At 35.1% G+C, this 25,178-nt stretch overlaps 2 protein-coding genes across 3 annotated transcripts in view; both read left to right on the top strand.

The window, feature by feature from the left end:
- Positions 1–4,597, top strand: part of LOC148944210 (uncharacterized) — a 36,260-nt gene extending 31,663 nt beyond the window's left edge. For both annotated transcript variants that reach the window (XM_089100125.1, XM_089100126.1), the window contains exon 4: positions 278–4,597. In XM_089100125.1, coding sequence (XP_088956251.1) covers positions 278–1,098 — 821 coding nt within the window. In that variant the 3' untranslated portion in view covers positions 1,099–4,597. The remainder of the gene's footprint in view (positions 1–277) is intronic.
- LOC148944209 (uncharacterized) lies at positions 1,878–23,580 on the top strand. The gene is made up of 4 exons (XM_089099866.1): positions 1,878–1,934; positions 13,647–13,721; positions 18,681–18,996; positions 22,527–23,580. The coding sequence occupies exons 1-4, from the start codon at positions 1,878–1,880 to the stop codon at positions 23,345–23,347; spliced, it is 1,269 nt and encodes a 422-aa protein (XP_088955992.1). The 3' UTR covers positions 23,348–23,580.
- The last annotated feature ends 1,598 nt before the right edge of the window (positions 23,581–25,178 follow it).

The raw sequence follows: 25,178 nt of genomic DNA, 5'->3' as shown, positions 1-25,178 counted from the left end.
AAACACATACTAAAATAAATTTAAATTTTTTACAAAAATCTGCATCTTCGTATGCAAGATGACGAATGACGTCATTATCGTAGGTTACAATCATAAATGATGCTAAATGTAAAAACTATATTATAACGTCATTTATAATCATGCCAGTATATAATGACGTCATACCATCAATATATATGGGTGTTAGGTTACAATTCTAACGGTTTAAGTTTGAAATTCGTGCTATAAACTAAGGATCGTATGATGAACCAAAATACAAAAGCTATTGGTTTTTCAGGTCAAAGCTCTCGATCTGGAACCCCTGGCCTTGTGACCTCGGTTGTGGCTTCCAAATCATTAAGTCCTGGACCCGGCCGACCTAGCTCAGTTACCAGGTTAGACGCTAATTTAAACTCTGTGAACATATCAAGCTATGCACCTCAGACAGTTATGGTAAAAACTGTGGCCATCACATCAAAACGTTCTCGAAAAGAGGAAGACTATGAAGCGCCTCTTAGCAAACGTATTAGAGTGGTATCGCCTCGTTTTCCAAGTGCTAGTGTTATTTCACCACGTGTTAATGGCGATACAAAAGAGGTTGAGATCAAGCCTGAAGTAGAACGAAAACCAAAACTGCCTAAAGTGAAAACCACTCAACAATTAATAGAGGAAATGGCCTTAAGAACTGGATCTCCTGGCCTTGTTTTCCCTAAAGACCCTAGTCCTGTAATAATAGTCGATGAAGAACCGGAAATAGTAATCCCAGATGCGGAAACTGTTTCAGTTGAAGAAGAAAAGCCCCTCCCTAGACGACAAGAAACGGTTGAAGACATTCTTGCAAAACTACCACCAATTGACTATTCCTTAAGAGAAGAAATGTTGAAAACTTTGGACAACTATCATCAACCTCCAGCTGATGATAATATTGTAGAAGAAGAAGCAGCAAAGGAGAAAAGACCCCCAGTTGATGATCGTTTTTTAGATCAGTGTTCAAGTGAGAATGTTGAATCTGTAAATGGTAATATGGACTCTTCGAAAAACTTCCATAAATGGGATGAAATCTATAGCGTTGAAACATTGAACGGTGATTTGTTGATATGGCCTTATGTTACTATTTAATTAGGTGCAATTTAAAATTTCGTTAGTTTATAGTCAATTTGTTCACTTTAATTTATCAAATTGTGAAGAATTAGCAGGGCTGTGGAGTCCACCAATCAAAAACACGGTGTCCTAGAATTTAGGAGTCTAGAAGCTAGAATTTGACTTTCATCCCGAAGTCTCGGAGGCGTAACCCCAACTCTGAATAAACTTTAAGAGCTGATCCCCCTGTTTGGTTTAACCTTTGGGAGAGAGTGAAGAGCCTCAGAAGGGTAAAATTTTATCAAACTAATTTATTAGAAGAATAAAGGTTTTTTTTTAATTTTTTTTGCTCCTGTACTCTAACTTATACTCTAGATTTCAAACCTAAACATCCAATTTTGAACAATTCGCTCCCTAACCCGAGATTCACGTAGCTGTGTTTTTTAGACGTTTTTTACTGTTTTCTTACTGTATTCAGTAAAAAAGCAAACGTATTACGCCAAAATCAGTGTATCACACACATTTAAATGCAAAACTTTTTCTATTTTTTTTTTCGCTGGAACAAGATGTATCAGTTGGAATACTTCAATATATTCGTTAAACCGTCATTTTTTACTTAATCTTCGTTTTGATGACGCAAGAATTTGCAGTAGAATACAGAGGACATTTTATGTAAAGCGCAAAACCAACCATTTATTCGTGGAAACAAAACTATGTGAATCTAGAGTTAGCAATAGATTTGTATCGTTTCGAAGACTCCTAAATAGTTCTTCCAATATCCACTAGTTGTTAGCTCCCCCCCCCCCCCAAGAAAAAAGATGTCGGTTCTTCAAAATATCCCAGAAATTAATATTTCTAAATGCATGAACGTTGAGGTAAGTTATAAATCGTTAATACTTTTTAACCTAAATTGGTGGGGAAATTTTGAAGAACCCAATTTTATTTTGGGAAAATTTGTGCTAAACCACAGCCCTGAAAATTAGTAAGTCAGTATGCTTGGCCCTGTGCATAAATAGGCTATGGTAATTTAAACGGTTTTGATTTCTTACGATACAAATTGTAAAGGAAAACTTAAGAAAATAAAAAATTAAATTTTATCCTTCTTTATACCATCATTAGCGACCAGTTGTTTTGATCAAGGTATTTTGGCTAGGACAAACTTATGTTATGCTCAAATAATTTTGAAACAAAAATAATTTCTAGAAAAGTGATAAAAGCAGGAACTTCTAAAAATATTGAAAATCAAACAATTTACTGAAAACAGACTGAGTCAGTCGATTGAACGTGCTGATTTTATTGGGGTCTCCTTGAAATATCATTAATATGTACAATTAATGATATCAGTAATGTTATTGATTGAACAGAATATCAGATTCCAGAAATGAATGTCACATAACCCCTTTCAAGCATTGCAGCCAATTAGTTTTGATTTTAGCTTAATTACTAAAAATAATATAATATAAATAATCGAAAATGTCACGTAACATCCTTTGAGTAACTGCAACCAAATGTTTTGTTCTATACCAATTGTTAAGAGCAATACGGTAATAGTATCATAATATGAATATATTGTACTATAGATGATAATATGAATATAATACTGTTTGATAGATCACTTTACAGCCAAAAAAAATTCTTATAATATTATAATATGCATGATAAAAATGTTAGTAAAATAATAAAATACCATTTTTAACGTAATCAAGTGTCATTTCTGCAAAAAAAGTCACATATCACCCTTTTAGTTACCGTAGGCAAATATGTTTTACTCTAGATTCTTTACTAAGAGTTATGCGAGAATAATATTTTATATTATAACATCGGTGGTAATGTTAATATAGTATCTTTTATTATTTTTTTTTTTTTTCAAAAAATGTCACTTAACACCCTTTAAATTACCATAGCCAAATATGTTTGCTAATAACCTCGTTTATAAAAGTAATAGGTTTTTTAGTATTTAGCTTGAATTGACATACAAGTTTTCTGTGATCTGAAATTACTGCTATTACTAGCAAGTTACTGTAGCGCCAAGCCGCCTGAGGCCAACACAGCTACGCACGCTGCTCCTCCTTCCCAGTCTAATCAAAACCTCCCTCTACACCGTCCCAAGAAGTTCCATCTCCCTTAAGTCTTTCCTTACGACATCCTCCCATCCTATTCGGGTACGACCTGCTCTTCTTTTGCCCCTAGACGGCTGGCCGAAGTTGAGGCTACCAAAAAGGTTTGGCCTTAACTTATGTTCACTGAACACGAACATTTAACGAGGTTACCACTTTTGCAATTGACCTGGGATACTGACCCGATAATATATCTTTATATTATCCACATTCAAGCCCCATCTCAATATACTGGTTTGAATTAATTCTAAGCCTTTTTTATTTCATAGTTTGTTTTAATGCTTTTTAAATAGGCCTTTTTTTTTTTGCTTTTTTTGTGTGAAATGGAAAGTCTTTTCTGATTTGGACTGAAATGGTTCTGTTGATTTATGAAAATTGCTCCTCTAAACCTAAAAGAAGCATCCTTTTTCTGATACTGGGACAGCGTTTCTAGGTGACCTTTACTGATTCTCAAAATCTTCTATTCTTTTTGTCAATGATCTGAATGACGTGATAGGATTTGTTAATCTTCATTCACATCAGTTAATTTATTTATGAATATATATTTCTGCTCCTAAAAGAAGTATCCTAGGCTATTTGTTTTACTTGTAAAACATTTTTCTTATGTTTTTTATTACTGTGCAAATGCTGAGGGCAGTGTTTCCACTTGCTGATAAGGGAGCCGAATTTTACAATCCGGATTATTTTTCTAGCGGTATTGATTACTTAATTAACAAAAATATACTTTTTTGGCTAAAAGAAATATCCCAGTTTTTGTTTCTTGTATGAAATGCTGAAGACAATGTTTCAACTTCTGAGTTTTAAAATCCCTGAATTCCTCAATTAACATATTCAGTCTCAAAATCCCTTTTCCTAATTCTGATGAGCCAAAATACAAAACAATAAGAGATTTTAAAGATGTAGAAGAAGTATATCTAAAGTCCCAAGAACTGACATCGCATCCAAACAATTATTTTTTAGCTTTCTTTGTTCAAAAAATATAAAGACATAGTAAAGAACCAGAAGTAATCCAAAAATTCTAATTCCTAGAAATACCTGAAAATAATTTCGACCCTAGGACCATAAATATTTGTGACCCCTAGGACCATTAATATTTCTAACGCGTGGACGGTGAATGAGAGGTAAATCCGTCTGTCGCAGTGGCGTCGAAAATTTTGGGGGAGGTAAATTTGTTGTTTTGCTCAATTATTCAATAAAAAATAACAAAAGAAGAAAAATTATCCTCATAAAATGTCTTTTTCAAAATCTAGGGAAGGGAATTGGTGGGCATGTGCCCCCTATATCCCCAATTGACGCTGCTGACCTTTTGTAAAAACAGGAAAGCTGCACCTAGATTGAGAAAGACTTACTAGCAAAGAAATAAATTTAATGTATATGAAGCAATTGTGGAAGATTTGCTGTATTCGAAGTTCAAAAGTAGTCATATTCTCAGGTTTTTTTTTTTTTTTTTTTTTTTTTTTTTTTTTTTTTTTTTGTGGGAGTAACTCTGAATAAATTGGTGAAATATAATAATAATAATTTATTGGTGCCCGCTCATACAGAAAAAGAAAAAAAAGCGGTATACAAAATAAAAGAAAAAGGGATTCACAAATCAAACAGAAAATAACACTAACAAAAGGTAGGCACGGGTCTGACCCCTCCCCCTCCATACGTGCCTGGCCAAAATAAAAGCTTGAATTAATTTTTCGTATTTTTTAAGGTAGAAAATGACACTTCGTCTTTAATATTTGTCTTTGATAGTTAGATTGAATAATTCAAGATATAAGTACGTTTTGGGTAGCCGCTGATAATGGCTTCCCACTGATTGGTCATTTTCTTTATTTTTCGTAAAGGAAATTTATAGATAAGATTAAATAATCAGAAAATGTATATCCTCATTTTAGAGGGGTTCCACCAGCATCAGCTACGCTAAGGTTAAGAGGCAAACGGCTCTTCTCCTTTGAAAGAGATGTTTTTGAAAACCCTCGCTTCTAGGAAATTTCAAATTCATGCTAGGTATAAATTGAGTAAACTAGAAATTGTATTACTCATAACTCGAATAAAGCATATCCAACTAATGTTGGATAACAGTAGATTTAGGTGTTATTTGTATTTTCACTTGCTTTAACATATACGCGTCAAAACTGATAAATGTCTTCTTTCTTCTTCTCCCTCAATTGGTTTAATCCTTCTTCCTTTCTTTTTTTTAACTTGGCTTCTAAGGTATTTCATCCCCTCCCCTCGAATAAAGCAAGTTAAATCAATTGGTTTAATCCTTCTTCCTTTCTTTCTTTAACTGGGCATCTAATGTATTTAGAAGCTCCTCCTTTTACCTAACTCTCCTCTTCTCTCGCCTACATAGAGAGTAGAAATTGAAGCTTTTGATATGATTTTTTTTTCATATCTGAGATTCCTAAAAATCTTCCTTTTATGAACAAGTCCTTTTTGACAAAATTTAAAAAATTACTTATTTTCTGACTCTTCAGTAAAATTTATATTGTGTAGCACGCCGTCATTTGAATTAGTGCAGCCGAAAGTTCTGGAACTTTGTCGCACTTCAGAATGTTTTTTTTCGGGCTATATTGCAGTCAAATACCCGGAGAGCCAATTCACGAAGATTTACGGGGGGGGGGGAGGGGCAATTTGGTGTTTTTCTCAATAAAAAAGATAAAAAAAGGGTTTTTTACAATGAGGGGGAATTGCAAGTTGAGAATTTGGACGCTGTTGAACTTTTGACCAATCAGATTCAAAGAGTTAGGAGCCTGGTCTATTGCGTGAACGCTGCTGAAATCGTATTTGGTGGGAAAGGTTCTTGTTGTGTTTCTGGTAGTACGGTTTATTGGGGGTTGCTATTTTTTTATGTGCACTATGGGCTATGTTCATTTTCTTTGCCATCGAAAAATTTTCCATTCTGTAACTAAAATTGTTTTGACGAATTTTTGTGATAGCGTATTTTCAATTATAAGATGCGTTTTTTTAAGCAGAGTTTTATTGTATATTTTATTAGAAATGCAGATGTCTAGATTTTTATAGTAATTAATCAGGTAGATAAGTACCAAATAGGGTGTAGAGTGAAGAGGGCAATTAGATTTTTTCGCTCCCCCCCCCGTAATTTTTTTTTGAAAAACTGCCCCCACCCCTCCAAAGATTTCGAAAAGTACCTTTTTTGTATCTTAATTATGAAATATCAGGAGAAAATCCTACCCCCCAAGTTTAGGGTAATTGGCGTCAATGATGTATAGAAAAGACGAAAGGAAGCCACAGGAAACCCTACTTAATTGGCCTTCTATCTCATTTCCCAATTCTCTGGCCAAATAGCATTAAGCTCTATTGTAATATTTGCAAAATGATGACAAAATAATCCAATTGTGCGATGTCTGTGTAACGAAATTTGCGCAATAATAATGTGATCAAAGTTTTCTACATTCACAGTTTCTCTTTCTTTCTTTTTCTTTTTTTCTCTCGAGTTCCTCTTTTTTACGTCTCAGCAAAGCATAACTGCTAAAGAGCAGAAACTCAAAGTTTTTCATCGACAAATATATACAGCCATCTATTTACTTTTCAAACTAAACTCACTTCTTGAGGAGGAAAATTGAATGGATTGTGATTAGCTTGAGTGGTCAAGTCAAAAAACGGTTTGCAGACTGAGTTTCTATTATGTGATGTATCTTCTTGCTATAAAACAAAAAGACGCATCTGATACGCATTGGTGTCAACTGACAAAGGGACAAAATGTATTTTTCAAAGCTTAAGATAGGGGGGGGGGGGTAATTTTGTTTGTTTTCTCAATGAAAACACCAAAATAGCCATTTCTCAATGAGAATAACTTAAAAAGTTATTTTTCAAAATCTAGGTAAGGTAGGATTTTTTTTTGGGGGGGGGGGAGGCAAATGATCCCACCCCTTAATTGAGTAAATTTGAAAATGGTGGAAACCGCAACTTATCGCGATTTTTCTGAAGAAATCAAAGTTTTGTTGTTAAATTGGTCTGAAGTCTGTAGTTTTTCTTTTGCAAAATATGAAACATTTGTGACTGGTTTTGCCTTTGAGCTTTCAGTAAAATATTAATACTAACTCAGAAATTTCGTTGATAATTTTTTTCAGTAAAAATTATAAAAACTAAAAAGCTCCTGATATCAACAAAAATTGCTTGGTTTTTCGTAAATTAGTACATTTTTTCATCTGTGACGAAAAACTATGAAATAAATCTGATGAGCTGGAAGAAATCCAACCTCTTGATGAAGAAATACCAGAAAAATAAAGGACTGTAGCTAAATGAAGAGGATAATTGTTTTCTGTAAAATACAAGATTTGCAGTATACACTCTTCACTAAACAATGATCTTGGGGATAAGTCAAATCCCTCTAATGGAGGTACATCTTGGTAGGCAGTTCGTACTGAACTCAGTTAGCTTACTTATCTGGGAAAATTGCGGAGGATCAAACGGTGTAAGTTAAAATATCACCGTTTCACTTCGTCGAGTCCCAAACCTGTCGCTGATGAGCCGTATACAACTCTTTCTTCGTCAAAGTTCGGCTTGTCATTCTGATTAAGCATTTTCCACAATAAAATGAGGCTCAAAAAAAAAAAAGAAGAAACACCTTAAAATTTCTCTTCATTAACCCGTCAACATGAATAATTTGGGGTCAGAGGTACTCAACACAATCCAAATTTTCCCCTAAATATTTTTTTAAGTTTTATTATTGGTCTGTCGCCAAGAAAATTTGGTGTAAGATCTGTGTTGCTGCTTCACTCTCACAGTCATCACACCTCATCGTGCTTGAAAGCACTTGAGAGAGACAACTTGCTTGTAGTTTGCCAGCCAAAAAAAGAGATAAAACAGCTCAAGGACGAAGTTTGAGAAAGGATTTGAACTGTTAGGTGCAGCAGTCCTTTACGTACAGTAAGCAGGGACGTAATTTGCTATAGAACAGTGGGCAACTACTCCTCCCAGACCTCGGTTTGCCCCCCCCCCCAGCTGAAATATAGCTTCTTCAAAATATTGTCAAAACTAAGATAAGCCTGCATAATTCAAGCATCAACGGAAAGGGATCAGTTATCTTTAGTATATATTTACCTTTACGTTAGTATAAAGTATCTTTATAGTACTATATAGTACCTTTATGGTACCAAATGGCTCATTTTTCAGTTTTTACTGCCATTTTTACTTGATTTGGGAAAATTGGCTCCAACTTTGCCCCCCCCCCCTAGTATTTTGACGAAATTGCGCCACTGACAGCAGGACATTCCGCTTGCCATTAATCAAGCGTTATTGACTGCTAACTACGTGGATCTGTGTTTCAAATTTCGAGGATTGTGACCAGTTCAACGCAATGCTAGTGATTTTCATAAATTTTTCTCACCAGGTCTCGATCTGATTAGGCTGAGAAAAGTTAGTTCATCATAAATCATCTGTTCGGTTAGATGCTGGGTACTTGATTAGATGTTTAACTGAAAATTAGGGTTGCAAAGTGAACAGCACATCGTCAGTCGGGTATCAAAAGGTCGCATCTCCATGACTGCAAATTTTCAGAAGAGCCAAAAAAACCTCGACAACTTCTTTTTTTTTCCTCCGATAACCGTAAAACAAAAACAGACTAATAATCCCCAAAGTTCCTTTGGGGAAAACGCGGAAAACGTCTGGCCCTGCAGCAAGCGAGCAACAAACGATTTGTAAGTAATACTTGTAAGCCCCAAAGTTCCTTTGGGGAAAACGTATGGCCCTGCAGCAACCAAGCAACAAACGATTTGTCAGTACGCCAACAACATGGCTCCAACAACATGGCAACATGACTAGCCATAGAACAACATGGCTATCTCAAAATTTTGATGGGATGTGTTTGGGGGAATGATGGGCGTGGGGGGGAGGGCTTGTTAGCCCTCTAATCACTTTCGACTATTAAAAAGTGTACTAGCCCTATGAATTTCCAATCGTATGAGCCTGTTGAAGTTTTTACGACAAGGCCTTCTATAAAAACCTTATATGTCCCAAGGCCAAAACTTAAAACCCTGGCCCGAAAGTTTGTGGTGGATTGTCCCCACAAAACATATATACTGTCTGGAAATAAACTACGATGAACAATATGGCTATCTCAAAATTTTGATTGGATGTGTTTGTGGAAATGATGTGCGTGGCGACGGGGGCTAGTTGGCCTCCAATCACTTTCGACTATTAAAAAGGGCACTAGCCCTTTGAATTTCCAATCGAATGAGCCTGTTTTGAAGTTTCTACGACAACGCCTTCTATAAAAGCCTTATATGCCCCCAGGGCATAACTTAAAACCCTTGCCCTGAGGGTTTTGGGGGAGTTTCCTCCTCAAAAACATATTTTCTATCTGGAAATCAACTACGCTGAACAAAATGGCTATCTCAAAATTTTGATTGGATGTATTTGGGGGAATGATGGGGGTGGGGGGCGCTAGTTGCCCTCCAATCACTTTCGACTATTAAGAAGGGTACTAGCCCTTTGAATTTCCAATCGAATGAGCCTGTTTTGAAGTTTCTACGACAACGCCTTCTATAAAAACCTTATATGCACCCAGGGCATAACTTAAAACCCTGTCCTTGAGGGTTGTGGGGGAGTGTCCTCCTCAAAAACATATTTTCTATCGGGAAATCAATTACGCTGAACAAAATGGCTATCGCAAAATTTTGATTGGATGTGTTTGGGGGACTCAGGGGTGTGGGGGGGGGGCTAGTTGCCCTCCAATCACTTCCGACTATTAAAAAGGGCACTAGCCACTCCAATTTCCGATCGAATGAGCCCTTTTTGAAGTTTCTACGATGACTCCTTCGATACGAAGTGCCCTGGTATGGAGGAAAAAAACAAAACAAAAAACAACACATTGCACCTACATCATTCTTTACTTAGGTAGCACTAGCGCGCTGCCTATGAAAAGGTGGGCGTGAAAGGGGGTTAGCTACCCTCCAATCACTTTCGACTGCGAGACAGAGCACTAGCCTTTTTGACTTACACTCGAATAAGATTGTCTTAAAGTTTCTGTGACGATACATTCGCTAAAAACCTTCCAAGCCCCCAGGACCTAGATTACACCCATTTCCCTGGGTGGGGACGTGGATTGTCTTTGACAAAAACATCATTTCCCTCAGCAAACGAAGTTCACTGAACAAAATGGACATCTCAAAATTTTAAGTGGATGTGTTTGGGGGAATGATGGGAGGGGGGGCTAGTTGCCCTCCAATCAATTTCGACTATTAAAATTGGCACTAGCCATTTGAATTTCCAATCGAATGAGCCTTTTTTGAAGTTTCTACGACAACGCCTTCTATAAAAACCTTGTATGCCCCCGGGGCATAACTTAAAACCCTTGCCCCGAGGGTTGTGGAGGAGTGTCCTCCCCAAAAAGATATTTTCTATCGGGAAATCAACTACGCTGAACAAAATGGCTATCTCAAAATTTTGATTGGATGTGTTTGGGGGAATGATAGGCGTGGGGGTGCTTGGTGGCCTCCAATCACTTTCGACTATTAAAAAGGGCACTAGCCACTCCAATTTGCAATCGAATGAGCCCTTTTCGAACTTTCTACGACAACTTCTTCGATACGAAGTTCCCAGGTATGGAGAGAAAAAACACATTGTGCCCACGTCGTTCTTTAATTAGGCAGCGTTAGCGCGCTGCCTATGATATTCAGTTTGAAGGCACCACCAGGGATGGACGAGTGACGATGAATCCCCTGGGAAACAAGAAATAATAATTATAAGAATGTAATAAAACAAAAAAAGAAAAGCATTTCCATTTCAATCCTGGTAGAATTCCCCCCCCCCCTCCGTGGAAAATTTTCTGGTGGCGCTCTTGGTTCTGTTATTGCTTATCCCAGTCACTATTGAAAGACTCTCAGTTTGAGTTGATAATTACCTTTTTGGCTTTTTTTCTTCCAAAACATTGTGAGTTTTGTAATAATATGTATGGTTTGCATAGCAGTTTAGCTCTTTGACAAATTTTTACCTCCTTCCAAATTGTCGGGCCCCTTGAAACAGTGGTGGATGTAGGGGGAGGGTGAGGGGGGCAACCCCACCCCTTAACGTAGTCTAAAGTAGTGTAATTTACTTAATGAACGTAAGTTTGAGTTAATTAAACTTACTCCTAACGCAAGTTTATCGGATCAACCTATTTTGCACACACCCCCCCTCCCCCGCTGAAAATCCTGGATCCGCCCCTGCCTTGAAACAAGTATGCATGCTGTAACATGCCAAAGGAATGAATTTCACTCTGAATAAGATTGAACCTGGAGTGTAAAATCACTTGATCAGAGGCAACGCTATAGCGTTGCTTATAGTAAAGGCCATGAGTCTTCAATTTTTTCTTTTTCAGAGACACCTCCTATGGAAAGGGTGGTTGTGTAAACTTTGGAGGGGGTTCGTTCGATTAGAAATCAGAAGATCACACCAAACATTGACAAGTATCTTCTCTAAAAATAAGGATTAATAAAAAAAGCCATGAAACAAAAAAAATAGCTAAAGATTCCAACCGAATATTAAAGTTTGGAAATAAAGTGTTAAATCTTCATCAAATTTGGGATTAACACAACGAAAATGAAAGAGAAATAAAAAAAATTTTATTGCTACCAATCTTCGCAAAATTCTTAAACAAATTGATATTTGAAAAGGTTGGACGTTTCTTAAAATATCTTTGCTTGTCAAAAAATAATTTTAATTTTTTTGATAATTGAAATTAGTCAATTGGACTAAATCCCTATTATGAGCCCCATGAACATAGGGAAGAAAAAAAAAATACTTTGGGATCTAAGCCCCAATGTATTTACCGTCTGTCACTGATTGGAAGATTTACTAAGTACGAAAAAAGATAAAAAAAAAAGAAATTTCATGAATGCTTTTATCTCAATTGGAACAAAAATATGAAGATTAATTTTTCTATCTTTCTACTGTCGACTCTCGAATTCAGTGGATAAGTCGTCGTTTAGTTTTAACTTTAACTCCACAAGCCAAAGTTTAACTCTGTATATCGAAGTTTTCTCCAACGGACCGCTGTTAGTTGAATCCCCAGTAGGATGCAACGTGTGAACTTTGACATATTTTGTATCAGATTCTGTTAATGTGCAGGTGTTAATTTCCTAGTAAACTAAATTTATTATTGACATTTGAAAGTCAAGTCTTGACATTAATAGAGTTATTCTTAACTTTGTAGTAGCTGTATGGAGTAAATTTAGCGATTCTGTACCTCTTTAACTCGAATTTTCATTTGCCTTACCTCTATAAGCTGAACTATGCATAAGTCGGACTATACGTAACTCGAAGAAAAATCGTGGTCCCGAGAATCTCGAGTTAGCGAGAGTCGAGTGTATTTGTAAAAACTAAATTTTGGGGACTAAAAAATGATAGTATGGGATGGTCATGACAGTTGCCTGTTAAATCATAATTTGGCTTCCAACGAACCCATTTCTCCAAGACCTCAGAAGTAAGGAGATCAGTATGAAAGTGTCACATGGTAACCTGGGACGGTTTTTCCATGTTGGACGAAAGGCATTTCTTTATAAGAGAATCGTCTTGTTAACATTGTGTTCGTTTCTTCTTTCTCATCCAACTTAAGAACTAAGACCTTTGGAAAAGGAAGAAATTAAGCAGTTTCACTGAGTATTAAATCTTAGTAGTTTAGTGAGCGAAATGAGTCTAATAGTCTAAGTCAGACGAGGATAGTTATAACGGAAACAGATTCTTATATAGGATGCTTATATTAAAGTGGAAACTGGCCCAAATGTTTAAAAGAAAAGTCGCCACCACCAACTAGCGTTTGGCGACTTTGTTTGACCCAAAACTGCTGCGTGTTTGTCTTCAGGAACTTTAAAATGTAAGGGAGGGTTAAGAAAGCAGACCTCTGTTCCCAATGCATAATTGCCGAAATATGTAAATGAATCATAAAAATGGTGAAACAGTATGGACAAAACCCATGAATATATGTTGCTTTAGGTTGGCTGGAAAACGATAATATTCTTCAGTTCTCTAATTTTCGTTGTGTCTGTTTTTTCTTATCATTTTTCTGTCTTATTTTGTTCAATCTTATGGGTATTTTGCTATCTTAAGTTTTTTTTTCATATGGCTTAATTGGTTTTCAGTGCAATTATTTTAGATCTATGTAGAGAAAGAAGGGTTGTTTCATTTAAAAGGGGGCCAGTTTTTCATTGAATTTGCCTTTTTTCTAGTTCAACCCAGGCCAACTTTGTGCTGGAATTTGACTTGAAAAATTTCTTGAAAATGAAAATTACTGATTAATTATTACTCACGGAGAAACTTAAGCTTTGATCCCATTGAATTGCATATTAAGCTAAGCCAATTTTCTTAAAAATTTTCTACTTTTTTGATGAGGTCGCAAGACGCTACGCTGTCAGTGGCGCTAGTAGTTTTTAATCTCTGTCTTCTCATCTTAAATCGCCGGGATCCGACCCTCACAAGTTTCCCATTTTCTTTGGTTAGATAATTTAATTCTGACTGTATAATCATTTCTATTTGGTTCAGGTTGTCGACATGCAGCTCGCTTTGGAAGTCATATCGCTGCTGGAAGTCACTCCTATCACGCGTGAGGCCCTTGAGGTGAGCATTTATTCGCTTTAACAATATATACATTTGTGCTTACCCCAAGCTTCCTAGAGGACACCATTCCCCTTACATGATGCCTTTCTTTGTAATACATATATATATATATATATATATATATATATATATATATATATATATATATATATATATATATATATATATATATATATATATATATATATATATATATATATATATATATATATATATATATATATATATATATAGATATGCATCATATAGTGGAATGGTGTCCTATAGAAGCTTATAGTATATATATATATATATATTGTTAACGCAATATATATATATATATATATATATATATATATATATATATATATATATATATATATATATATATATATATATATATATATATATATATATATATATATATATATATATATATATATATATATATATATATATATATAGTTTCTTTATACGTTTGTTTTTGTATCTTAATAACTTGAAGAAAACGAATCTGAAATTTTGAGTTCTCTTTTCTTTCTGAGTGGTTGACATTGAAGATAAAAATCATAAATTGGAAAATCGAAATTCCGTTGGAAGCGTCACCAAAAATGCCTTTAAATTTGGCAAAAAAAAAGAGAAATGCTTTAAACAAAAATTAAAATTTTACTGGTTTAAAATTTAGCATCTCGTATGTCTTCTGCTATTGGTAAACATTGTGGACTTTCTTGAAATAAGCCTCCATTTTCAATTGCGTATAAAATGTTGCTTAGAAATTTATTTAGGCTATATAAGTATGATAAGGGATTTGCATTAATAGCAATTCATGTTAGAAAGCATCTTGGGAAATGAAGGTTCCCCGTACAATCTGTATTTTGCAATTAAACTTTGAGTGGTAACCCTAATTTCGATGTCAAAAGAAATCTTTTCACAATTTAGAAAAAGTGTACAAAAAAAGTTTAAAAATGTCTTTAGGTCAAATTAATTTAAACAATGTTTTCCAAAACAGTTTCTCAAAGAAAAGTAAAGAGCCACATTAAAACCTAAAACAAACAAACCAAGTTATATTGTAACTAAGTTTAAAAGGAGTATATATTACAATAAAAGAATAAGTAAATAAAATTAAAAACGAACAGGTATTAAAATGAAAAATAGTCAAATATAAAGATTATGGATACTGTATTGGAGGGATAGATGAATCATAAAACAAGCAGAAAGGAGAGTGAATAATCTAATTAAATTTTGAAACAAACAGTAATTACCACAAATAAGAATGGTGCTACTGCCCCTTAGACCCTCGAGAGGCCGGAGCGTCATTTGTGCTTTACTGAATACGATTTGTATTTTGAACGGTGTGTTTTTCTTCGTCATAACATTAATAGCAACACAAAAAAATATCACATTGCTAATGAAGGTTTACTAATGAAAACTACTGCGCAAGAGAAGGGGGCTACCCATTTTGGAACAATAGGAGTGTTGCCCTGACCATTTTTTCCACTGAATATACACCAATATTCATAGCTCTAAAATTATATATAAAACGTTTCGAGAACGGTGAAGGGAACTATTTTCAAATTATTTGTGACGCGCTCTTGGAACTATTTTCAGTTGTCAAGTTAGAAAAAAAAACAATTCAAATATGAATTATTCAAAATGTTAAAAAATAACAAGGACTACAGGATATGCCTGGGTCAGTTCTATTTTCAAAAAAGGCGAAGTTTCCTGTGTAAATTGACAATACTGCTAACGAATATTGTTGAAATACCCTCTTTCGAGGAGTGTTTAAAGCTCAAATGAAAGGGTATATTTGGGATGGTTGTGTTGCTACTGAATTTTCCTGATACTGGAAAAGGAATTTAGTTTGAAAAAGTAGCTAGAAACGGCAAATAAATACGATTTATGTTCACTTTTACGCTGAAGAAAATGATGTTAATTTTTTTTTCATTATTTAGAAAAATGGTTGAAAAAAAGTCTGTAGGTCATATAAATTTCGAAATGTTTTCCAAAAAATGGAAAGTAAATACGATTTATGTTCGCTTTTATGTTGAAGAAAATCGTGTCAAAATGAAATTTTTTTCACAGTTCAGAAAAAGTGTCAAAAAACAGTTTAAATAGGAATTAAATTTGGAAAAGAGGGGCTAAAATGCCAAATAAGTACGATTTATGCTCATTTTTATGCCAAAAAAAGTAGGTAGGTAAGTAAGAATGAATGAGATCCTGAGACAGAGAAGGGGCAGATTTGTAGAAGCCGCGAAATATAAATTATATGAGCATTGTGGTAAAATCGTAAAAAGTCATGAAATTACAAAGGGGTATGTCTTTAGTCTAAGCCCCCTCTCCTGCGTATGTCCATGGATAGTACTGAGAAAATACTTGCCCTAGGAAGTAATTATAGTGGTTTATTGATATACAATTTAGATAATCAATTATATGGGAAGCTATGCAGGGATATTCGTTACTACGCGTGACTGTGTGTTTGACTGGGCTCTGTTTCAGAAAAAAAATACGAGCCATTAGCTATTAAAAGCCTGTATTCCAGTCATTTAAGCAGGAATTTCTTCGAAGGGGCCCAAGGTTTTTAGGGGACACACTTTCGGAAACAAATACAGAAAAATATAGGAAAAAAGAGACAGGCGGAGAACGGGCTCAACACCTTTTAACCTACATTTGCAATCAGTCCTAAATTACAGGACTATTATTAATGAACCTCAGCTCAGACAGTGTTAAAATGTTTGTCTCCGTGGAATAAATTCAAGGCCATATCCAGGGGGTAGGGGGTTTGACCCCCCTCCCCTGTAATGTTTATCTGACTCGTAAAAACATAACATAAATGAATATAAACAAATTTTTGATGCGTTTTTAAAGTTTTTTTGTAGCCCCTGCCCCGAAAAAATCCTTTTATACCCCCTCCCCTCTTCCCGAAAAAAAAATACTAGATACGACCCTGAATGATTTACACGAAATTAGAGCTTTGAAAACTGTACCAAAATACTATAAAATTCCTAGAGGCCGGTTTTCTTAGCTGGTAAAGTAGGATAAATATTTCGTCAAAAGCAACGAGAATCAACTTATTTTGCGAGATTGGGGGAACATTGACGTTTAATTAGATAAACCGGTTTCGGACAGATCAAACTGGGTATTAGCTCAAAATATGTTTAAAAGAAAACATTTCATAAATGGCATGTACTGCTAAAAAGAGACTACATCTTATGCTACTCACTTACACTTGCAATAGGCTAATACACTACACTATACTGTACTTATAGATTGTACTACCACTTCAACTACACACTGCTAGATCCAGGAAAGCTTAAACATAGTGTTGGCAAAAGCCTTTCTTAAGTAAGTGCAATTACTATAGGTAGAAAAAAATGAATCGGACCAGTAAATTTCATCATTAATGTAGATAGGTCTTTGAAGTAAAGATAATTATTTGGGTTGTCATTAGAAAAATGTAATTTTAATGAAGCACTGGTGATGGGGGAGGGCTCTGAAGTTTCGGTCGTACTCCCATCCTTGTTTAAAAGGAAGCTATCTGCTACTATTGTCGTTAACTTTCCTATATCCTTTGTTTACAGCTAATTGAATGGAATTTAGTGACTTGGAGAAAAATTAATATTTTTGATTTAATTGGAAGACCTATCTTCTTTCACCCAAAATTTACCTTGAGTCAAATATGGCTCTGAAGCATGGGCGCTTCGAAAAGCAAATGAAGATTTGCTAGATGTTTTCCAGAGAAATTACTTAAGGATTATTCGGGGTACCTGGCTGACTGACCGTATTTCAAACAATTGGCTGTACGAAAAATTTGGTTCAATACCGCTCTCTTGGGCTATAATGAAAGATAGGTTGGGGTGGCTAGGGCACGTTGTGCGGATGAAGGATGACAGATTGCCGAAGATTGTTCTTTTCGGCAACCGTCTAGGGCTAAACTGAAAGCAGGTCGTCCTCGTCTGGGGTGGGAGGACGTCTTAAAGAAAGATTTAAAGGAAATGGGAACTTCGTAGGAGGGTGTAAAAAGGGAGGTTTTGAGTAGATTGGAACGGAGGAGGAGTGTGTGTGGCTGTTTGCTTCGGGTGGCTTGGTGCTGCGATGAGTTGTTAGTAGTAGTAGTAGTAGGCGCTGGTGAAGGGAAGCACCGAAATTTCATTTATTCCTTACCCATATCCTCTGTCCTGATTAAGGCGGGATCTATTTCAACCTAAATTAGAAGTCTATAATTACCAAAGGAAAAACAGTTCGTCCTAGTATTGGCTACGATGAGGTCATAAGGAAGGATTTAATGGAAATTGCACTTTTTTGTAAGTGTGTAAAAAGGGAAGCTTTAAATAGATTAGGATGGAGGAGGAGCATGGGTAGTTGGGTTGAGGTAGCTTGGTAGTAGTATTGGTAGTAGTTAGTATTGGTAGCTTGGTAGTAGCTTGGTAGTAGTATTGACTATTAATACTACTGACTTGGTCAGTAGTATTAGTAGTAGTTAGTATTCGTCGGTGGAGTAGGCCTAAAGATAATATTGTAATTGGTTAGGAGCATGCATGCCTTTTTGACGAGGTACGGGGGAAGTGGATGCTTTCGATTTTTAACTCCTCATTCGTAACATCGAGGCCTACTTAAGAGGTAGCTATCCACTACAATTGTCGTTAACTTCCCTTTACCCCTCGCTTATAGTTGATTGAGAGAGGGGGACAAATTTGAAATTTCACCTTTTTGTCCCTTACTAATATCCTTTAGTCCTGCTTAAAAGGAAACTGTTGGTATTAGCAATAAATATGATAACGTGACGTTTTGCAAAGGTGCATACCTTTTTAAGGAGGATTGGGGGGGACAAAATTTCAATTTTTATTCCTTATCTTTATGATTGAGGCCTTCTTAAAAGTAGAATACCCGCTACTATTATCATTAACTTTCCCTTGCTCTTTGTTTAAAGTTGATTAAATGATATTTAATTAATTGGAATCATTAATGATTTTCTATTTTCAGGCCACCCGATTGGGAAAGCATATTAATGAATTACGAAAGAAAACGACGAATGAAAATTTGGCTAAACGGGCCAAAGACCTTATTCGCAAATGGCGAGACATGTTCGCAAAATCGCCACACGAAAATGGCATAAAAACAATTCCACCATCGCCAATGCTCCAGCGACCTCCTCCAGATACGGTCGTGTCGGTGGTCCTTAGTCCAGCTCTTCGTCGACCTGCTTCTAGTCCTGCTTTGAACAACAAATTTGTTGTCAGTCCTCCAAGTGATTCCCTAGGGTCCAGTGCGAGTCTTAGTCCCGGTCTTACGATTTCAGGTATGTAATTGATAACCCTGCACTAAAAAGTAAGTTGTTCTGGGGCATAATTGAAGACCTTGTATTGTTAGACTACAAATGTCGGCAAAACTACATTGAAAAATCCGGAGTGATTGAAATTTATAATATAGCTTCGCCTTTTTTTACTTTTTTCGTCTCTATCCACTTACCATAGTCAAATACTGCTTAGAAATGCAGCTGGCAAATGGTAAGTGGTTGCAACTACCGGTGTAGACTCAAAAGTTGAAATGAAACTAAAGGCTAGCTTTTAATTTGAAAATAATTATAATTAAGTTAAATATAATCAATAGGTTAATGTGAAGCATTCACATTTGTTTTTGCTTCTAGTCTGGTGAATTGAATTAAAATCAGTTGACCAAAAGTTAATGTCACTTACCACAGTAACCAAGCTTCCCAAGGTTAAAGATTGAGACAGACTCCTCGACTGGAAAAGTAAGCTATTTGAAAATTGGCCATGCTTCTGCCATCAAAATTAACTTACCTCAATGCACCACCATAATAATTTGGCCTAAGTCATGATTTTGATTTTTTTTTTCTAAAAACACTGTTCATTTCATGGATTTATTGCCTTACAAAACAAAGACATAAGGGAAGTTTTTAGGTTGTTTAAAGGCATGATTATGAAATTTGAATTTGATGCTAAAATCCTCTAGCCAGTAGAACTTTCACTAGCGAAGTGGATTTGCTATCCTAGTCTGGTCAATTATTGTATTTTTGCAAATATTGTTCTGGTAGCTTTCCACTCGGCAGCGTTTTTAGTAGAGGTGTTTTTAGTCTGGGGCACTTCTAGGGCAAAAAAATTTCAAGTAAATAATCTAACGGTTATATCATTTTGTAATTTTTGAAATTCCATTTTTATTAAAATAAAGAAGAGGATAGAGTTAGAAATGAAAATAATTAATAAATTATTAATTAATTGATAAAAATAAATTGAAGAAATAATAATAACTCAATTAAAATAATAAAATAATTAATTATTTTATTAAAATAATTAAATAATTAATTTAAAAAGCAACTTAACAAAAACTATTAATTAATTAATAAATCGAAAATATTTTGTCATAAAAGAATTTTTTTCAAACTTTGGCCTGAAAATTTTGTTGGAAAAAGGGGAGGGGGCGCTAATCAAGATTTTGCCCTGGGCGCAAGAGAGGCCAAAACCGCCACTGTTTCCGCTAGTCACGAATATCATATCGTAAAGGTAAACAGGCTTGGCTAGCCAGCTTGTCAATAACGCCCTTCACTATCTTAATTTTAGAATTTGAACAACTTTTGAGGATTAGGGCTATCATACACGAGGTACGTGTTACCCATAAGGGAAAAACACATGGAAAATGCTTGTTATAGCGTTATCCTTTTCTACTTAACCTGCAAAGTAGGAACAAATTTATTAGGACCTTGTTTTACTAGATTATTAGGGACTTGAATGCCGGTTTGCCATCCAGCGAGGAAAAAATTATTAGATTTTAGTGATTTTTTGTTAGATTTAGTTATTTTTTTTAATAATCTAGTTATTTATGTGATGATTTAGTGATTTTTTTGGTTTAGGCAATATAAAAAACAGTGGCGTAATTTCGTCAAAATCCTGAGGGGGGGGGGCAAAGAAGGAGCCAATTTTCCCAAATCCAGTGAAAATATCAGTGAAAACCGAAAAATAAGTCATGTGTAACCAGAAAGGCAAAGATATACTAAAGAAAACTGACCTGTTTCTGTCGATACTTAAATTATGCAGGCTTATCTTAATTTTTACGATATTTTGCAAAAACTAATTTTATCGGGGGGGGGGCAAACCTGGGTCTTAAGGGGGCAGTTGTCCCCTCCCCCTGTCCCATAGCAAATTACGCCCCTGATAAAAAAAAATCACTAAAAGTAGTGATAAATCACGAGAGGTGGCAACCCTGCTTGTTTATTTCACGGATACATGGAAAACTCTGTTTCTGTGGTGCGATTAATACAATATGTGTATTTCTCCAGTGCTTTTCGAAAACTTCATCATTGGAACTTTCTTACATTTTATTATGTTCTTGTAGTAACTCATTTCAGTATTTGCTTTGTCCAATAATTTAAATTAAGAAAATAAGTTAACATTCAACTGTAAACATATTTTTGGCATTCATCCTTACGTTTTTGGAATATCCCTACGAATGTTAAAAGATATCTACTGATGACTCATCTCAACACCAAGCCACCTACAACAAACACAACTACCAACGATCCTCCGATACCCCACTCTTCAGTACTTCACCCCACTTCCTCCTATGGAATTACTTCCCTTAGGTCTTTTCTTATGAAAACCTGTTTTACTCTGTTTGACAACGTCATGCTTTTAGTTTGACCTCAAAATGCACGATTGCCAAACCATGATGCACAAAAAATATGATTTGCCAAAAAAACACGGTTTTGGCAGGCTATAATCTTTAAAGTGTGACCTATCTTAACCTTTCTTCCATTATAGCCTTAGACAGTGGAATTAGGCAATATTTCTCATACACCTTGTTGTTTGACATCTGGTCAGTTAATCGAGTATCTAAGGTACTTAACCCTTTATGAAGAAGTTAATGAACTTCTAATGGAGAAGTTAATGAAGAATTAATTTTTTCAATTTAATGAAGCCTCCATGTTTGACAGCCATTTTTAATGTCATTAAAATTTTATGTCATTAAAAAATGTCGTCACTTATAATATTCTAGTCATAATGATACCTATTTTGCCATTCTTTGAAACCTTTTATCAACAACAACAACAACAAAAAAACACACATCGCGCTGGATAAAATTGTTTATGACTCCTTCTCAACCTGTGTCGGGATGATCTGCTTATCGTTTAGCCCCATGTGAAAGGGCTAAGAGCCCAAATCTTTTTGGCAATTTATCATCCCTCATTTTTAATATGCGGCTTAGCCACCTGACCCTTTCTTCAATTGTTGCCTTAGAAAGTGGAATCGAACCACCTTTATCGTATAGCTTATTGTTTGATATATTCAAACGAGTAAATAAAACTATCCTTCGACATTTCCTCCAAAAAAATATCTTCCTTAAGCTTTCGAAGTGTCCATTTTTCCAGGGCTGTGGAATCGGAGTCCACGTGAACAACAAGGAAAATCACTTTTTTGCATAGGTAGCACTGATTTGTCCTCGTTTTGTTTCCTTCCCTGCTGCTAACGGGACACTGGAACATCATAGAGAGCTGTTTAAGGGCTCATATTAAAGAAAATTGCTACAGTTACTCGCTTTTGTAATTAACAAAATAAATTCCAATTTTTTACAAAAATCTGCATCTTCGTATGCAAGATGACGAATGACGTCATTATCGTAGGTTACAATCATAAATGATGCTAAATTTAAAAACTATATTATAACGTCATTTATAATCATGCCAGTATATAATGACGTCATACCATCAATATATATGGGTGTTAGGTTACAAGTCTAACGGTTTAAGTTTGAAATTCGTGCTATAAACTAAGGATCGTATGATGAACCAAAATACAAAAGCTATTGGTTTTTCAGGTCAAAGCTCTCGATCTGGAACCCCTGGCCTTGTGACCTCGGTTGTGGCTTCCAAATCATTAAGTCCTGGACCCGGCCGACCTAGCTCAGTTAACAGGTTAGACGCTAATTTAAACTCTGTGAACATATCAAGCTATGCACCTCAGACAGTTATGGTAAAAACTGTGGCCATCACATCAAAACGTTCTCGAAAAGAGGATGACTATGAAGCGCCTCTTAGCAAACGTATTAGAGTGGTATCGCCTCGTTTTCCAAGTGCTAGTGTTATTCCACCACGTGTTAATGGCGATACAAAAGAGGTTGAGATCAAGCCTGAAGTAGAACGAAAAACAAAACTGCCTAAAGTGAAAACCACTCAACAATTAATAGAGGAAATGGCCTTAAGAACTGGATCTCCTGGCCTTGTTTTCCCTAAAGACCCTAGTCCTGTAATAATAGTCGATGAAGAACCGGAAATAGTAATCCCAGATGCGGAAACTGTTTCAGTTGAAGAAGAAAAGCCCCTCCCTAGACGACAAGAAACGGTTGAAGACATTCTTGCAAAACTACCACCAATTGACTATTCCTTAAGAGAAGAAATGTTGAAAACTTTGGACAACTATCATCAACCTCCAGCTGATGATAATATTGTAGAAGAAGAAGCAGCAAAGGAGAAAAGACCCCCAGTTGATGATCGTTTTTTAGATCAGTGTTCAAGTGAGAATGTTGAATCTGTAAATGGTAATATGGACTCTTCGAAAAACTTCCATAAATGGGATGAAACCTATAGCGTTGAAACATTGAACGGTGATTTGTTGATATGGCCTTATGTTACTATTTAATTAGGTGCAATTTAAAATTTCGTTAGTTTATAGTCAATTTGTTCACTTTAATTTATCAAATTGTGAAGAATTAGCAGGGCTGTGGAGTCCACCAATCAAAAACACGGTGTCCTAGAATTTAGGAGTCTAGAAGCTAGAATTTGACTTTCATCCCGAAGTCTCGGAGGCGTAACCCCAACTCTGAATAAACTTTAAGAGCTGATCCCCCTGTTTGGTTTAACCTTTGGGAGAGAGTGAAAAGCTTCTGAAGGGGAAAATTTTATCAAACTAATTTATTAGAAGAATGAAGGTTTTTTTTTTAACTTTTTTTTGCTCCTGTACTATAACTTATACTCTAGATTTCAAACCTAAACATCCAATTTTGAACAATTCGCTCCCTAACCCGAGATTCACGTAGCTGTGTTTTTAGACGTTTTTTACACTGTATTCAGTAAAAAAGCAAACATATTACGCCAAAATCAGTGTATCACACACATTTAAATGCAAAACTTTTTCTATTTTTTTTTTCGCTGGAACAAGATGTATCAGTTGGAATACTTCAATATAGCCGTTAAACCGTCATTTTTTACTTAATCTTCGTTTTGATGACGCAAGAATTTGCAGTAGAATACAGAGGACATTTGATGTAAAGCACAAAACCAACCATTTATTCGTGGAAACAAAACTATGTGAATCTAGAGTTAGCAATAGATTTTTATCGTTTCGAAGACTCCTAAATAGTTCTTCCAATATCCACTAGTTGTTAGCCCCCCCCCCCAAGAAAAAAGATGTCGGTTCTTCAAAATATCCCAGAAATTAATATTTCTAAATGCATGAACGTTGAGGTAAGTTATAAATCGTTAATACTTTTTAACCTAAATTGGTGGGGAAATTTTGAAGAACCCAATTTTATTTTGGGAAAATTTGGGCTAAACCACAGCCCTGAAAATTAGTAAGTCAGTATGTTGGGCCCTGTGCATAAATAGGCTATGGTAATTTAAACGGTTTTGATTTCTTACGATACGAATTTTAAAGGAAAACTTAAGAAAATTAAAAATTAAATTTTATCCTTCTTTATACCATCATTTGCGACCAGTTGTTTTGATCAAGGTATTTTGGCTAGGACAAACTTATGTTATGCTCAAATAATTTTGAAACAAAAATAATTTCTAGAAAAGTGATAAAAGCAGGAACTTCTAAAAATGTTGAAAATTAAACAATTTACTGAAAACAGACTGAGTCAGTCGATTGAACGTGCTGATTTTATTGGGGTCTCCTTGAAATATCATTAATATGTACAATTAATGATATCAGTAATGTTATTCATTGAACAGAATATCAGATTCCAGAAATGAATGTCACATAACCCCTTTCAAGCATTGCAGCCAATTAGTTTTGATTTTAGCTTAATCTCTAAAAATAATATAATGTAAATAATCGAAAATGTCACGTAACATCCTTTGAGTAACTGCAACCAAATGTTTTGTTCTATACCAATTGTTAAGAGCAATGCGGTAATAATATCATAATATGAATATATTGTACTATAGAGGATAATATGAATATAATACTGTTTGATAGATCACTTTACAGCCAAAAAATAATTCTTATAATATTATAATATGCATGATAAAAATGTTAGTAAAATAATAAAATACCATTTTTAACGTAATCAAGTGTCATTTCTGCAAAAAAAGTCACATATCACCCTTTTAGTTACCGTAGGCAAATATGTTTTACTCTAGATTCTTTACTAAGAGTTATGCGAGAATAATATTTTATATTATAACATCGGTGGTAATGTTAATATAGTATCGTTTATTATTTTTTTTTTCAAAAATTGTCACTTAAC

Source organism: Artemia sp. Qi Xiang Cuo, chromosome 14 (assembly GCF_049724085.1).
Source record: "Artemia sp. Qi Xiang Cuo chromosome 14, ASM4972408v1, whole genome shotgun sequence".
NCBI classification, from domain to species: Eukaryota; Metazoa; Arthropoda; class Branchiopoda; order Anostraca; family Artemiidae; genus Artemia; species Artemia sp. Qi Xiang Cuo.
The sequence above is the reverse complement of the archived record's forward strand: the minus strand, read 5'-3'. Positions and strand labels throughout refer to the sequence as shown.